This window comes from Acartia tonsa, chromosome 12 (genome assembly GCF_053477335.1).
Source record: "Acartia tonsa isolate MP-2025a chromosome 12, ASM5347733v1, whole genome shotgun sequence".
NCBI classification, from domain to species: domain Eukaryota; kingdom Metazoa; phylum Arthropoda; class Copepoda; order Calanoida; family Acartiidae; genus Acartia; species Acartia tonsa.
The window spans coordinates 40402013-40418734 of record NC_137271.1 but is presented as its reverse complement, the minus strand read 5'-3'; the positions used below and the strand labels follow the sequence as shown (position 1 = coordinate 40418734).

Genomic DNA, 16722 nt, shown 5'->3' with positions numbered 1-16722 from the left:
ACCCACCCCCAAAAAATTTTTTTTTTACATTTTTTGTAAAATCTCAGTAACTGCTGATCAAATTGGGCTCTACCCTTCTGGGAATATACCTACTGGTCCTCTGGTGGTTTTAAGCTATTTTCTTGGGGGGTGGGACACCCCAACCTCCCAAAAAATAAAAAATCCCCACTTCCAAAATTTTTAATTTTTTAAAATTTTTGTAAACAAAAACCAGTAATTGGGGTTGGGGAACCCAAATGCAACATGGGGCGAAGCCCCCATGAATCCCCCCCCCCAAAAAAATTTAAATATATTTTTTTAAATTTTAATTTTTGTGTATGCGAACAACCTAGGTTTAATTTTTACGAATTGAAATTTTTGTGTATACGGCAAACAACCTGGGTTTAATTTGTACAAATTAAAATTTTTGTGCATAAAATGCACAACCTGGGTTTAATTTGTACAAATTAAAATTTTTGTGCATAAAACGCACAACCTGTGTTTAATTTGTACAAATTAAAATTTTTGTGCATAAAACGCACAACCTGGGTTTAATTTTACCACAGAGTAATTAAACAAAGAATAATTTTTTTGAATATTTCTATTTAGGAGGGTTGATTTCCCATTACTTCATAGGGCGAAGCCCCTAGAGGCTAGGGGCGAAGCCGCTAGTATGTACATAAAGTATACAAATCACTTTTGAATCCTTTTTTTCCTTCTTCCAGAAAAAAAATATAATTTATCTTCTGTTAACGGAAATGGTGGAGAGGAGAATATGTATGGATAGATAGATATATGAACAGATAGATGGATAGTCAATGGGAAAAAGGATGCATTTGGCTTCCCAGCAATAATATCACTTTCGCTAGGTTTGCTTACATAATGCTTTTTTATTATCTATATACATACTAAGATATCCTTATCTATTTTGTAAAATATCTAAAAAAAAGTAACAGGATATCTGAATGTTTGTGTGTCTTTCTGTACCACTTGAACCGATATGGATCTCTATTACAGTATAGCTTACAATAGGTCAAAGGCAAGTGTATTACTATTTTTGGGGAGAGTAACTCTACCATCCCTAGAGAAATAGTTCCTTAAAAAATGGCCAACTCCCCCCTCCCCCCCCCCGAACATATTTTTTTAGAGGTTGTAGTACAGCTACTCTATATAATTATATATTTCAGGTATAACTACAGTGTTGACTATGACTACTATCAGCACTGGTGTCAGGAGCTCCCTCCCAAGAATCAGCTATGTCAAGGAAAACAATAATATCTGTTGCAATACGATTCTAGAGTTTTCATAAGATGACGAATCGTAAATAATCATGAAATAAACTTCTTATTTCAAAGGTGAAATGTTCGAATATTGGTCTAATATGAGTCTTAACTTATGACGGTTACAATTAAACTTATTTCTGAAATGTTAGTTGAAAGACATGGATAAATATTTAGAGAGAGAGAGAGAGAATCCCTTGGCTCGAAATAGGCACTAAATTTCCATTCAGAAATTTCTGACAAAGGAAGTGCAACGAAAGGTTTAAGTTTACATTGATATCAACCAATGTCTTAGAACTTTGTATTAATTTTTAAAATACCTGTTCACGCCACTGACTGTAATACTTATTATTGTTACTGTGTGAAGGCTATCGACATCTACCTTGTCATGTGTTTTGTGTTCGTGTTTGCTGCGCTACTCGAGTACGCGGCGGTCAACTACACATACTGGGGCGCAAGGGCTAAGAAGAAAAAGAAGGAGAAGAAAATGAGGGTAAGTTTCTTCTGGTAGTTTTCCTCAAAGTCCCAATGTGTTTATTCTTTAGTTTAGAGCAGGTTATGCTATGTTGGTTACAGGGTAGCCCAACAGAGTTAGAGCCCCCCTCCCATAGGGGGTAAGCATAGGAAAATAACTAACTATCTAAATGAATAAATGGGTAAATTACAATAATCCTTTTATTTTCTATTTTTACTAATTTGTAGTATATACTTTTTCTTTTAAAAATTGTAAAGATTGTTTATTGTTGAATCTGGCAATAACAACAAAAACAAGGATAAAGTCGTGGATAGTGGACAAGCGAACAAAGTGAGTTATAGATATAATAGGCAAAAGAAAAAGAAAAAGAAAGAGAGAGAATATGCATTTATAAAATAGTATAAAATCATGTAAAATTTAAAAAAAAGCCGCCGTGAAAATTTCTTTTCCCCCACACATTAGGGACAAACTGACTGACGGACGGAATGAAGGAAGTACAGACAAAGTGATTTATAGTGTAGCTTCGCTACTAAAAGGAATCGGGGAGTAAAAGTAATAGACACAAGAATTTGGAAAATTCTAATCAAATTTACTTTTTCCGAAACGTTTTGCGTTTTTTTTAGATTTTGTTGTTGTAAATATATATTTTCAATACTAATTATATAAAGGTAACAGGATGTCTATCTATCATTGTATATGTCTGTTCCAAAGGATCTCGTGAACCGCAGAACCGATATGGTTCTCCTTTACAGTGTAGCTTCTTATAAATATGGAAAAAATGCCCACCCCCAAAAAATAACTAAATTAAAAGAACGTTGAGGAGTTCAATTTCCTACAACCACCCCTCCAAAGTTCGCCTAAATGCATCAAATGGCGTAGCCGCTATTGTAAGTATAAAACACTATTCAAAATTTAATTGAAATAAGTTCATAAAATTTCTCTTTATAAAGATGATATTGCAAAATTTCAACAAAAAGTTTCCCTAATTGCACCTAAATTTGAATTATAGCGCAAAATTACAGTTAACAGGCATGGATAAGTATTTAACATTGAATACAATAAATACTTTTAGTACAAAGCAGGCTAAATTCTTTTTTCATGAATTTCCCCTTTACCCAGCTATGATCTAATTTGTATTTTTAATAATAATTAATTCCCAAATAATTGCCTAAAATCATCAAAAGACCTTTCATTAAAAATAAAATATTATAAGTGGACAAAATATTTACACATTTATTTTAAAAAACGTTGGAAAATAAGAACTGCCCCATTGAGGAAGTACTTTTAGCTTAATTCAGTAAGTTTTACCCACTAATTTCTCCAAAACTTAAAGATGGCCCAAAAAAGTTCCCAAAAATCCCATTGTACTAAAAATCTTTACTTAGAAGCTATAAAATAGCGCCATACTGGCTTACCATTGGTAAGTTAAAATGTATACCTGCCTGTCATTGGTATTTTAGTCTGTGTTATGGACTATCATTGGTCATTTGTATTTTGTGACGTCATTTTTCTCAAAGGCACAATAAAGAGATTCCTTTACTTAACAAAAAAAGGGGTGAGGGGTCATTAGAAGGTAGAAACAAAGCCAAAAAAATAAAAATAATGAACTTAATTTGTATTAATATACTTTGTTACTTTACTGACATAATACTAAAAGTACTTGATCTACTTTATTTATCATTAACTTAGAAACATTTTATTTTTTTTTCTATGCCCTGCTCATACTTTGCAGGCATTCATTATATATTTTCTGAAAAGAATAATTCTGAAGGATGGTACTATCATTTTTTTGGATTAAGGCATAATTTTTAGTTTTTAAGCATAAAGTAGAAATTGACTTTATGTGTATTGTAAGACCAAAAAAATGATTATTTAGATATTTTAATCAGTGTAAGTTGGTGAATTTTTATTAAATGTTGCTTATTTATTATTCTTTTGATGAGTATATGACAATCAAGATCTAATAAATGCACCTAACAAATGAAAATTTTGGATCTACAGTCCAATGTCTACTTCCTCATTTTTAATTTTAATTTGGGTCAGTTTGACATTAGAATAGCACTTAACATATTAATTTGCTTAAAACAAATAAAAGCACTTTGAAATATTTTAAATAGAAATAGGCCTAGATGGTCAATCTGGCCACATAATCCGCTAAACTTAAAATTGATCCCATGCCGCGAACCCTTTTTATATTCATATACGATTCATTTAAATAATACGAGCGACGATATTTTTCGACGATATAATTTCCCGAAAGCTAACTTTATTCTAAGAAATTCAGCTATTCATAGCTGACTTATTATATATGTTTTGTCATATGCTTTACATTTTACGAAGGAAACAATTTTACACGTTAAAATTAACCCAAGCAAAGCTTTATACTAAGAAATTTATTACTATTTATACCGGTCTCATGAGAATGAAATAAAAAAAATACTGCCCCTTTGGAGTCTTGGACCAAAATCTGAACATTTTCTAATCAAAAATATTATTAGATTGATCCTATTGAAGCATATCTAGATTATATCTGTTATGTTTTATTTTAGGACAAAGAGGAGAGAGAGAAGCAACTAGCCACTTCACAATCTATAGACACAGACTGTGTCGAACCTTTAAATCCAGAAGAAATTATTCAATTACAGGAACATCTACAACATAATCTAAAATATAAAGTGTTTGGATGTATGCTTGTACGGCATTCTTTTTGTTTATATCTAGTTGAAATAAGGAATAATGCCCCCACCCCCCTTCCATTAAAAAGTCTGGTTAAATTGATTAGCTGTTGGGGAGGCCCGACGTTTCAGAGATATTTTATGGTTAGGTTATTCGAAATAATGAATATTTATTGTATATTCAGGGTATATAATGGAGAGTAATAAGTATTACACTCATGACCGCCAATAATCTACAATGGGTGCTTTCTCTCAAAGTGCATAGAGGGCACAGAAAGCACCTCCTCCCCTTATTTTTAAAACAATTGATAAAAAGATGGAGGGATTTATTCATTTTTTTAATGCGTAACCACATTCAGGGCCTCTGTCTTCTGAACTACACTCTACTTAATATAACCAACCTAGCCTAGCCTTATATACCAACAAACAAGAAAAAATAATTCCTTTTATTTTCAATTTGTTTTAATTATGGGGGGGTGTTCTCGAAAAGACACTTTGAGGGAAACTACCAGTAAAACTCTGGCCGTTGATATAGTAATCTATAGTGTTGTAATGTACCGTATCGTCTCAGGATCTCCGAGTGTCCCCCATACCATCACTCAGAAACAGACACAAAAATAAATTTTATTCAAGAGAAAATTCAGGTAAAGTTCGTTTGTTTTTAAGGTGGTAAGCGGTTCGAATCTTTGCACTATCCTTGAAAATGCAAAGAAATTAAAATCAAGTGGTAAATTTAAAACTAATAATCCAATAATAATTAATAAACTAAATCTTTTTCGTAGCGAAGCTACTCAAAATTTTCAAATGTACGTCTGTCCGTCCGTTAGAGACGAAGTGGGAGAAATGTGATTTTCTCGGCTCCTATTCAAGATACATGGCTAAAACTTTATGTCAACATTCCCATTATTAAGGAGCATAATCGACTATAAAACATCAACAGCGATCGGACTGCTTTTTAACAGGTCTTTAGCTTTTTTATATTTTTTTAATTTTTCTCCATATCTTTGGTGTTTTAGTTTTTACAAAATTTTTGACCCTTACCTCTTCAAAAACGATATATGCATTTCAAAATTTAAATCTAAAATAAACAGAATCTATTTCTATTTATGTTTTATTGTTATGTATGAAGAATAAATTTAACTTTTAGAACTTTGAAATATTTTTCTTTTGTTATCCTTATTTGTTTGAAATGTTTGTACTTTTTGTTTTTTTTTATGGTGCTTATACACAAAGTTTCGGTTGAGCACGGATGCTACCTCCACCTTATTTTTGAAATAAATTTAAAATAAGGTGGGGGGAGGGGAGTTAGTTTTTTTAGTTTAGTTTTAGCCTGCTGGGTATGTACTGTGTACTTGGGGTGCCCTAATATAACCCAACCAAACATGACCTAAAGTAATAGCAAATGAAAAACTACCCCTCAGTTTTAAAATTTTTTAAAATAAGGGGGGGGGGGGTAGCATGTTTAAGAGGGTATCTTGAAAGCGCCGTTTAAATATAAATTTACATGAAATGGAATACCTTCTATTATACCTATGTTTGCTTTAGAACGTAAAAATTCATAGTTGTCTACTATTCAGCTTATCAATGATTATCATCTTTTCAATTTTCTTCATAATAAATGTCCATTATAGCTTCGAAACCGATTAATAACCACTGGATTAGATTCAGATATCTGAAACCTTATGTAAATAAATCATCGTATTACATATAAATTTCCAATGTCCAATGAATATCATAGAATTAATACCAGTTTTAATCTTATAACTTTTCATTTTAATATCCGTGGAAAGCATTCTACAACACCATTTGATAAATAACTATTCAGGGTTTTGGTTATTTGTATGGTTAATCTATCTATGGTCAAAACACACTTAATGGAATTATCCCTTTAATAAAGTTTTATTGTGCAATATCATATGTCAAAACTATTCTCTATCATTTTTAAATCTTACTCAAAACTTTGATTCATCCAACATTTTGTTTATGTCATAAAATACATTTACATATAGTTTATGTAGGGCAGCAACGAACGCCTATGATTTTTTATTGTCTTAGGGGAGGGAAGGGGGGGGGGGGATATCCATAAGTGGGTGGAGTTTTTGGGTAAGAATAACGGACGTACTTTTAGTAGATTGTGTGTGTTTTCTTGTTGTTAAAAATAAAGATTGGCTGTTTTTATTTGTCTTTTTAACAGCTGTTACACTTTATGGTTGCCAATTATGGAATATGAAATCTATTTACTCCTTTAACATTTCTAACATGTTTTGTTTATATGATTGAAAAAGAAAAAAATACATTTTTATTTTAAACATAAAGGCAAAAATAACTTTTATTATTTGAAATTGTTAAGCTTTGCTGTTTAACATTTTCCCTCATGCAAAATTTTATTTTAACAAGGAGTATTATTACCTTCAGTAGCGGAGTATGAACAATATCACAGGAAGAAGTAAAAAGGACAATAAATAGCCAATGAGAGCAAGGTTTTTCTTATAGACTTAAACATTTGCAGTTGTCTTTTAATAGATATACTAATATTAAAAAAAAAAACAGTTTAGAAGCTATATGTCAGTTAACAATTAAAGTGCCTATTTTAAACGGTCTGACATACTTACTCTAATCAAATAGTAGCTTCGCTTCTAAAAAAGTGAAAATATAAATTGTATGTGACCAGAATCATATTTTGCAATTTTATTATCAGGTAAAGGGATAGGTAAATAGCAGATTAAAAAATATTGTAAACATAAATAAAGCTGCTTATAGTGCCCAATAAAAATGACGCCATTTTACCATTGGTCAATTAAAAAGTCTACTGGCCTATCATTGGTTATTTGTATTCTATGAAGTCATTATTTATTAGGCACTATGAGCTGCCTCAACAGAAATATTTGCATATTAAATTTTGATAACAAAAAATTTAAATTTAGATAAACATGTGATTCCTTTCTAAATTCATATTCAATTAAAAAATGAAAGAACAAAAATATCTTTAAGAATTGGGTAAATAATGTACTGTTAGTTCACCAGAAGATCAAACTTAGAAATATTTAATTTCACCTCCTATGTAGCAGTTTTATTACCCTAGATGGCCAATCAGTCACAATCTTTTGTCCCTAAAGAATTTATATAAAGAAATGTGATTTCATACCAAAATGTGAGCTCATATTAACCAATAATTTGGTCTGATTGTAGTTACATTATGTTACTATTGATCAAATTAAGAGATAAATCCTGTAATTGTAAATACTCAAAGTTTTTGATGAAAATTTTTTTTTACCGTTTACTTGCTCTCTGATTATTTTATGCATTTTTATTCATGTACATATCTACTAAAGGAAAGAGAAAGGGCACAAGATCAAAGAGAAATATTAAATTCAATATAAAAAAAGAAAGAGATAAAGGGTTTGGAAGAGGTGGGGGGAGGTCAACAAAAGGGCAAATTTTCACTGTGGACAAATTTACATTTTTTACTAGATAAAATTTATTCAAATCCAATTTGAATGTTAATATAATTTATTCTTTCTGTCCATTCTCTCTCTCTTCTTGGCAGTAAACCTCCTAAATATCTCACTTTGTATGTCTGTCCAAAACCTATCTTAAACTAGTAAATGGGTTTCTTCTCTGCTATTGTAGATAGATGTCTTAAATTATTTGTTCGATGGTGGAGGTACCCTTCCCCAAAGTATTATAAACTTTTTCTTGGCCTATAAAAAGCTTCACTGTAAAGAATCTTTAGCTAGAGACAAAAACAGACAATCATCCAGTTACTTTTATATTAAGGTATAATTTCTTTTTAAGATTTTACTGTAACTAATATTGTCAAGAGTTTATTTTGCTGTTCATAATTAAAGAATGTTATATATTTTTTTACCTTTGCTACTTAAAAACATTTCCATTCTTTCTTTTTTTCTTTCTCTCACTCTCTCTCTAACTTTCTCTATCTCTTTCATTGTGCATCCTTTTCTATCCAACTTCTATAGCTTTGTTCTACCCTTACACACACACACACACACACACACACACACAAACATATTCATGCAAAGTTTAATAAGATGATATTCATAATCTGAGTTATGCATGTATTTATATTACAATGTTTGTTCCAAGAAAGATGTCAAAACTTTTTAATTCATTAGCTGCTTTGTCCCTAGCCTATAGGGGAGGTCAGTGAAAATATTTAAAGCTTCCCTGAAAAGGACAACCCCTTAGATGCAATAATTTTCAAGATCTTTAACTATAAATATTAGTATTGAATTTGTTGAATTTAAAAAGATTTTAAATATTTTTGTGTAATTTCTATCTTGATTGATTTGTCTTAATTTCTTATTTATTCTAACCACCTAAAAAAACAATATTATCCTATTCCTGATTCAATTTAGGTGTGATAATATTTAACCTATTTCGATTTATTTGTTCCATTTCTCCATGGTAGGGGGACAAAGTGTCTTAAAAATCAGCCATTTGACGTCATAAAAATGAGGGAGATGAGAGGAGAAGTGGAAAAGGATAACCCTAAAAGAGAGATGGATAATCCCTCACTTTTATGACGCCACATGGCTGATTTTTTAAAACATTTTGTCTCCCTACTTCTCCATATTTTGTCATATTTTAGAATTCAGACATAAAAAATATTAATTCGGGATCTATCATGTTTTATTTTATTTCATTTCATACTTTTATCATAAAATAAATTTTCAAAAGATTGACTTATTCTTAATTCCAGATAAGTGTGATAAGATTTGGCCTATTGGTTTAAGATCTATCTCACTTTATCCTATATGTGCATCTAACACAAAAATGTTCATTCAAAAAAGTAGATTCAATCAAAAATTAATCTGCAATTAACCACAATTAGGTGTGATTAAAAATGTATAGCAAAAACTGAATTTAATCTATTACCAATAAAGCAAATGAAGTGCATAGCATTGATGATAAAACAAACTCTTAGATAATTTTTTAGTAGACAATTGTAATTATTTTAATTACTTTAGTATTCTTTAACCATAATAAATGAACACTTTGGTGTTGCTGAAAGTGAAGAACTTAGAATCAAAGTTGTGAAGATAAAAAGTGCATGCTCAGTAAAGGAGGGATTGGACAATGATGCTTAAATCCAGGTTGCGAATATCCGGCCATTATCCGGTATCCGGGCAAAACAGTATCCGGCCCAACCCTACTCAAATCATTCTACATACATTTCTCACCCTGAAGATTTACCAGCTAATGAAAGCAAATTTTTACATTAAGAATTGCAGGGAAAATTAATTAATTGGCACAAACAGGAGGCAGATGATAATGGCTTTTTATTTAATCAGACTGTACCCAGAATTTACCAGGAACCAAATGCATATTTTACAACATGAATTGATTTAAAGAATAATTTATTGCACATTGTGCTATCCATGTACACCTGGCATGCACAAAGATTGGAAGATGCAAACCATAAGTGCTATTGCACTTGGACAGGGATTGGGCATCTCAATTTAAATTCTGCCTACTATTTTTCCGCGAGTCAAAGGATATTCTTTATTTTTTCTTGGGGAAAATTAATCATGAAATTTTTCTTTATATGAAGGAAAATATTTCTTTTTAAGAATTGGTCTTGAGATAACAAAAATGAATTTTTATTTATGGTATCATTAGAGCTAAGTTAAGGCTATATTTATATATCTAATATCTATAGGTGTTTTTATCTCCTTAATATGATAAATGTTTATTATACCAATTTTAGTACATTTATAATTATAACTTCTTATTACATGATTATTATTATTACATCAATTGATGATTGTTTAAAAATTTTCGAACACCTGAAGTGTACTTTGTTGTGTTCTCTTTGCATTTGATCCAAACTTGAAAAAAAGTTCTAATTCCTCACACTTTTCAAAGAAAACAAAAGCTCTTATTCCAGATAGCCTTTACTTCTGGAATAAAACTTAGTTTTCTAACCAAATAGTATAGTTTTTATTTTGGAAAGTTTTTAGTTTTGTCTTAATTATCATTTGACGATGGTATCCTTATGATACTTTATCAAATGCGCTGCGTATATTAAAAGAACATTTCAGACAAATAAAAAGAAACATTATGCAAAATAAAGATTGATTAAATTTTTGTATGGTCTTAATTTTATTCTTTCTAAAAGATGCAGAAAAATGCTTTCTCTAATTAATATCTTTAAATTCATTTTCTCTTTAGTGTTTGACTTACTACTTTAAAAAATAGCTTAAAACGTGATCATGATTAAAATGTGTAAAATAAATGATATTGGCGTTTTTGAGATCTTGTTGGACACACAAATATAACTAATTCTTATCTATATTTGTGATCTACTGTTTTGTCATCCTTGTTTTATAATTTTATCTGTAAATGATATGTTGAAGAATCTCCAAAAGTGATCCTTGGCATTTATTTGTTTGTATTTTTATCCTGTTTATCAAATTAGCTGAATGTGTGTCTCTTTGTCTGTGTCCAGTTTAGTCTCATAAATGGCTTTACCAGTCCAGAGCAGGTTTTGTGGCTATCTGAGAGTCAACCCACCGTATGGACATGACCCTGAAAAATTAACACATAATTTTTTCTATCCCATGCTTCGTGTGAAGCCAGTAGCAATGCATATAGAAAAGTATTCATGCATATCAAATGCAAGCCTTATAAGCCACAAAGCTACTCTATAATCATGGTACGTTCAAAAGATCTTTAGTGATAGAAAATTGACAATAATTTAATTTTGATATATAGTCACACAATGAAAAATAAAATTACTTCTTACGATTCACGAATGTTATGAATTTATGGAAATTATGAAGACCAATAATCAACAAAACAACCGCTTTACAAACTTTATGAATCAGCTCAATTTTCGGTCCAAAGTCTCCTTTTTCCAAGGGTATAACCAATCTGAAAATAATAACCGTCAGTCATGTTTAACAATTTTTTTCTGGAAAGGTTTCGAGATTTTATTAATTGTATTTATTTTTAGGAGTGGACAGTTTTCCACCAAGTTTTAGAATGCACAGAAATTATTCTTTTCCAACAAGAGGTGGTAACCATGTTCATAGGTAAATAAATATTCAATTTTATTCTACAGGTAGTTGCTACGCCTCTTGAGGCCTGATGAAATGGGGGGAAAGGGGGAGCCCCTATACTTTTGATTTATATATTGTTTGAGAGGGTCAATTTATTTCTAGTGATGATTTCCCTTGGGAGTTGTTGTACCCTCCCCTAAAATAGTTATGCACAATTTTCGGACCTTCACTGTGAAGGAGAACTATACTAGCATTACGGTTAGACACACTTACATAGAGACAATTAGCTATCATGTTACTATTATCCACGGAAAAGTAGTAATATATTTAACAGTAAAAAAATTGCACACATATTTTTATTTTTGATTGGCAGAAAAGTTAGATTTTAAACTAAGCTGGATCGACTGTTATTCATATAGCATATAGATATTTGTAATAACTTTTTAATTTTAGAAAAGAGAGGCGACGCACGCGGATAATGAATTCCATAAAGCGAAGCGCCGGTGCTATCAAATCTTCCCTGCCCAAAATCAAAGACGTCAATGTGATCGACAAGTACTCCCGGTTCGTGTTTCCCGTGTCCTTCATTATTTTCAACATAGCCTACTGGTGCTTCTACGTTCTGGAAACGTGAGCGCGCGCGCAATATCTACAAAATGCCGCGGCTTATTTCCAATTGACAATTTCAAAAAAAATCCGCGATCCCAAAGATTGTTTACAAAACTAAACATTGGAAATTTGTTGTCGCCTTGCGAATTTATCTGCCAAAAATTAGAATTAATTAAACAATGAATAAAAAAACATAATTTTTGTAAGCTATGCTGTTAAAAAATGTGTAAACTAAAGCATAGAAGTGACAATTTTTATTCCAGTGAAGTGATTTTTTGTAAGAATTTCAGTTTTCATGCAATAAGGCTTGACAGGTTATTTTTTTTAGTTTAAGCAGCATTTTTATTTTTGTGTAGAAAAATAATATAATAGAATGAAAATAATCAACATATTTTAAAAATTTAAATGTTTTTAGCAAAACTTGTAAAAATTTGATCAAGCCAGTTTAAGTATGAAAACTAATGAAGAAAATTATTAAACAGATATTAGATGAAATATATTAATATTAATAAGATTAAACCTATAAAGATCGAAAACATATTCTATACAAATAAATTTCATCCTTTACAAATATACAAATTATTTTTTTCTTCTCTTAGTTATTGATTTAATTTTGCTTTTTATATGGATTTAGGCTTAGTGTATTTTTAATAATGATTAGCTAGTTACAATTTGCAAGATTTACTTCTTGTTATTATAGGGTAGCCATGAAATAAGTTGTTAATGAGCTAGAAGCAACTGCAATTATATAGTATACCAATCTTTGCAAAAGTTTTACCTATCTTTTCAACATCAATAGTAGACTTTTATATGGGTTTACCTAAATTTAATATGAAATAATTAGTAATACCCTAGAAAAACATATTATTTACTAACATACTATTAAAAGGTAGAAAATTTAGAGGCAGGTATACCTATTCCATGTTGTATGTTGATTTTCAGCAATAATTATTTTTGACATTTTTAACCAAAATGAATTTATTTTGTGGCTCCCCTGTAAATCTTCAGTGTGGGATATTTTTTCATCAATAAATTTAATAAGAATTGTAATAGAATTGAAATCACAATTTTCTTCCAAAATGCATGTTTTTCTATATTTTTCTTTGTGACCATTGTTAAATTGAACAAAATTGATGAAAATTTTCCCAAAATTATTAACAATACGTGTATCAAATTTGAAATACAAAGGTTACTTTTTTCAGAGAACTTTATATGATACTTACAGCCAAATTTACGGTACAAATGGCTCAATAAGTCCCACAAGTATTCTGAAATAATAAAGACCAGATTATTTAAGATGAGTGCACAAATAAATAAAACGCTCGTAAATTTATTTGGCGCATTTATGTGCGCCGAGCGCCACCTGTGCACAATTGAGTGTTGGTTACTACTGATTAAGTATATGTTGTATTGTATCAGCTTGGAATTTAAGCAATCATCAATTCTTTACATGGCTGCCTTTTAGTCAGCTGCCTGAAAAAAAAAAGTTTCTGAAAAAATACATGCACTTTGGTATTTCTAAGTTGATCCTAACATTGTCTGAAAATTTATGATTTTATCAATAATGAAATACACACATAGTCAATTTATTGAACAAAATAATAATGATTAATTATGACATTTTTTCAAACGTGTAAAATTTGAAAAGTTAACTCTTTAATTTGAAATATATGAAACTGTTATGAAAATGTTTGTAAATTTTGTAATAATATACCTAATTTTTTTAAAACAGGGTTAACAACTTCCAAAAGTAGCAATTTCGAAATATACATTCTACATAAATGGTAGGATATTCTTAAAGGGGGACTGTACAATAAGACATACCTATAAGTTGGAAAGAATTTTAATGTTAGAGGTAGATTTGAAATCTGCATCAAGTTTTAAGGATTTTTTTTATAAATTTTTTTGTATAATTCTTTATCTAAAAGCGGAAATACAATTTAAATCAATTAATTTTGACATCTGTGATTGGTGGATTGAAAACTATCTGCATTCTGATTGGAGAAGCTTAAGTGTCGTACATAATTCAACCAATTAGAGCACAGGAAGTTTTCAATCCACCTATCACGGATGTCAAAATTAATTAACTTAAATTGTAATTGCACTTTTAAATAAAGAATTATACAAAAAAAACGAATTTTATAAAAAAAAATCCTTAAAATTTGATTCAGATTTCAAATCTACCTCTAACATTAAAATTCTTTTTAAAAACTTATATCTTACAATACATACTCTCAAATTATTTAAAGACTTACCCAGAAATCAGAAATATACGTTTTTACTTCAGTTAGATATGTTTATTATAAACCAAATAAAAGAAAAGAAATAGGAAAGTACAATAAAGTTTTCATTTTCTAAACAAGTTCTAGGAATTAAAGATTACTTTGTTCTTTTGGATTCCATGAACAAAAAATATTGCTAACATTGATATATAAAACATTTATTTACCCAAAACCTATAAAAAACTTTTTCAAAATTTACTCAGTGATTAGTGATAATTATGTATCAAAGGCCTTTCTTTAGTCAAACTGCATATAATAAAAGAGAAAATATACATTTTATTTATAAGGCTTTAGAAATAGTACATCTAACCCTATTCTTAAAAGAATATACCATGTCGGCCACAGGAGACATTCATGATCAATTTAATTCAAGGTACGTTAAGAAAGAAATTTAACTAATTTACATCAAGTATAAAATATGATATAACAATATAAGCCCACGCTCCCTCCCCCCCCCCCCCCTCCCCATAACTAAACCTTAAATTTGACCTTTCGGAGGTAAATCAATAAAAATTTAATCATATATGTGAAATAAACAAATTTTCAAAATATCCATAAAAACCACAAAGTAAATTGGCGTGCAATTTTTCTTAATAAAGTATATAAATGGTTTTCGTTCCAAATTTTGTTGGCTCTTAAAAAAACAATTACTAATGTACTGTAACTTTAAAAGGAGAGAAAAGAAGTCAGTTATACTGAAAATTCAACTCCTTAAGTAGTTGTTAATAATAAAATGATTTAGAGATAAAGGATGTCAACATCTAACAAAGCGAAGCTCAACAAATCAGAAAAACAAACAAAATTAAAATCCTAATATATAAAGTAGTAAGTTTTTTTTGTCTGTAGCGAAGGATCTCACTAACCGCAGGACCGATATGGTTCTTCTTTACAATGAAGCTTCTATTAGGTCCAGGGAAGTTTTTTAACTATTGGGTAAGGGTATCTCCACCCTCCAAATAAAAAATGACCCTCCCAAAAAATAATTTTTAACTTTATAAAACTCAAATTAAAAATGGGAGGGAGTAGACTTTTCCTTCTTCCCCCTTAAGTACCCCTAGAGGCTTCTAGGGGGCGTAGTCGCTAGTGTTATATAAAGTAGTAAGGTTTTTTGTCTGTATCGAAGGATCACGCTAACAGCAGGACCGATATGGTTCTCCTATACAATGTAGCTTCTCATGGGTCCAGCCAATATTTTAAATTTAAATGTTTAAATATTTTGAGACCACCACAATCCAAAGAAAAATCTCAACCCCCCCCCCCAAAAAAAAAAGTTTAAAATTAAATGTTCAAAACCGCCTAACTCCACCTTTTAGGTACCCCTAGAGGGCTCTAGGGACGTATCCACTAGTAGAGATATAATTTATAAAGTAACAACGCTTACTATATTAAACAATATCTAGAATTTTTCACACAAAAAATCCTTGTAAATCTTTCCTAAAAATTACATAAATACAAGGTGCATAATACGGGCGTCGGGCATACTTATGTTTTAAGACTTGATTATAGAAATGTTTTGCTGTTACCAAAGGGCCATTAAGTAAAATTAAGTAAAGTATTTTCCCTTTATGAGATTCATGCACACTATGCCAAAATACCAAAAAAAAACATTTACAAAAAAGGCATTCATATGGATATAGGTATACCTCAATTGACAATATATCATTATTCTTCTAAGTTTGCAAATAAAGAAAAGCAGTCTTCAGTTATTCAAAGCTAAAATCCTTTAATTTATTGAACTTTAAAGAAAACTCTACCTCCAACTTTTTTGTGTTAAATCCCAGTGTGCGTGGATAGTATTAAGTACATCTATGTGCAATGCAGCTTGAGAGAGAGAGAGAGAGTTTATTTAGGTTACAGGTTATTAATGTAATTTGATATAAAAACCTTTTTGTTTGCCAACATGGAGCTGAGGCCTAGTGTGGTCAAAAAGTAGCAAAAACAAAAAGAATAATGTTTATCATAAGCAAACTAAACTTTAAAATAAATTAAAAAGTAAGAGTAGATAATTTGATTCTAAAAAAATTTTGATTTTCAATTTTTAAGATCTGACGAAAATCTATTTAGTAATAGGTAGTGTACTTTGTTAATGATCTGATAATTATGGCTAGCATAGATAAAATAATAGCATGTAAAATATTTCTAGCCTTCCTATTATAATGCCAGCAAAGCCAGCAAATTAAACATAATTTGAAGCGGGTTGTGGCTTTAAAATAATAAGAGAAATTAAATAAAGTAATTTGAATAGTAGGATAGGATAAATAGCAAAAACCAGAATAATAATAGGACTGGTCAAAGTTTTTGAAATTAAGAACTTAAGAAAATAGATGGTAAATACGCTTTAAAATACAAAAAAAACAATTACAGTAGATTTGAGGTCAGTTATTCATTTTTAGTAAAGTT

The 16722-nt window shown here is 30.1% G+C and overlaps 1 protein-coding gene across 1 annotated transcript in view; it reads left to right on the top strand.

Annotated features, from left to right (window-relative positions):
• The window catches only part of LOC145333975 (gamma-aminobutyric acid receptor subunit beta-like), a 102285-nt gene extending 88557 nt beyond the window's left edge, over positions 1-13728 (top strand). The window contains exons 12-17 of the mRNA XM_080179240.1: positions 1167-1244; positions 1628-1752; positions 4284-4381; positions 4983-5053; positions 11386-11464; positions 11885-13728. Of these exons, the coding sequence (XP_080035366.1) occupies positions 1167-1244; positions 1628-1752; positions 4284-4381; positions 4983-5053; positions 11386-11464; positions 11885-12065 (632 nt within the window). The 3' untranslated portion in view covers positions 12066-13728. The remainder of the gene's footprint in view (positions 1-1166; positions 1245-1627; positions 1753-4283; positions 4382-4982; positions 5054-11385; positions 11465-11884) is intronic.
• Positions 13729-16722: the final 2994 nt, after the last annotated feature.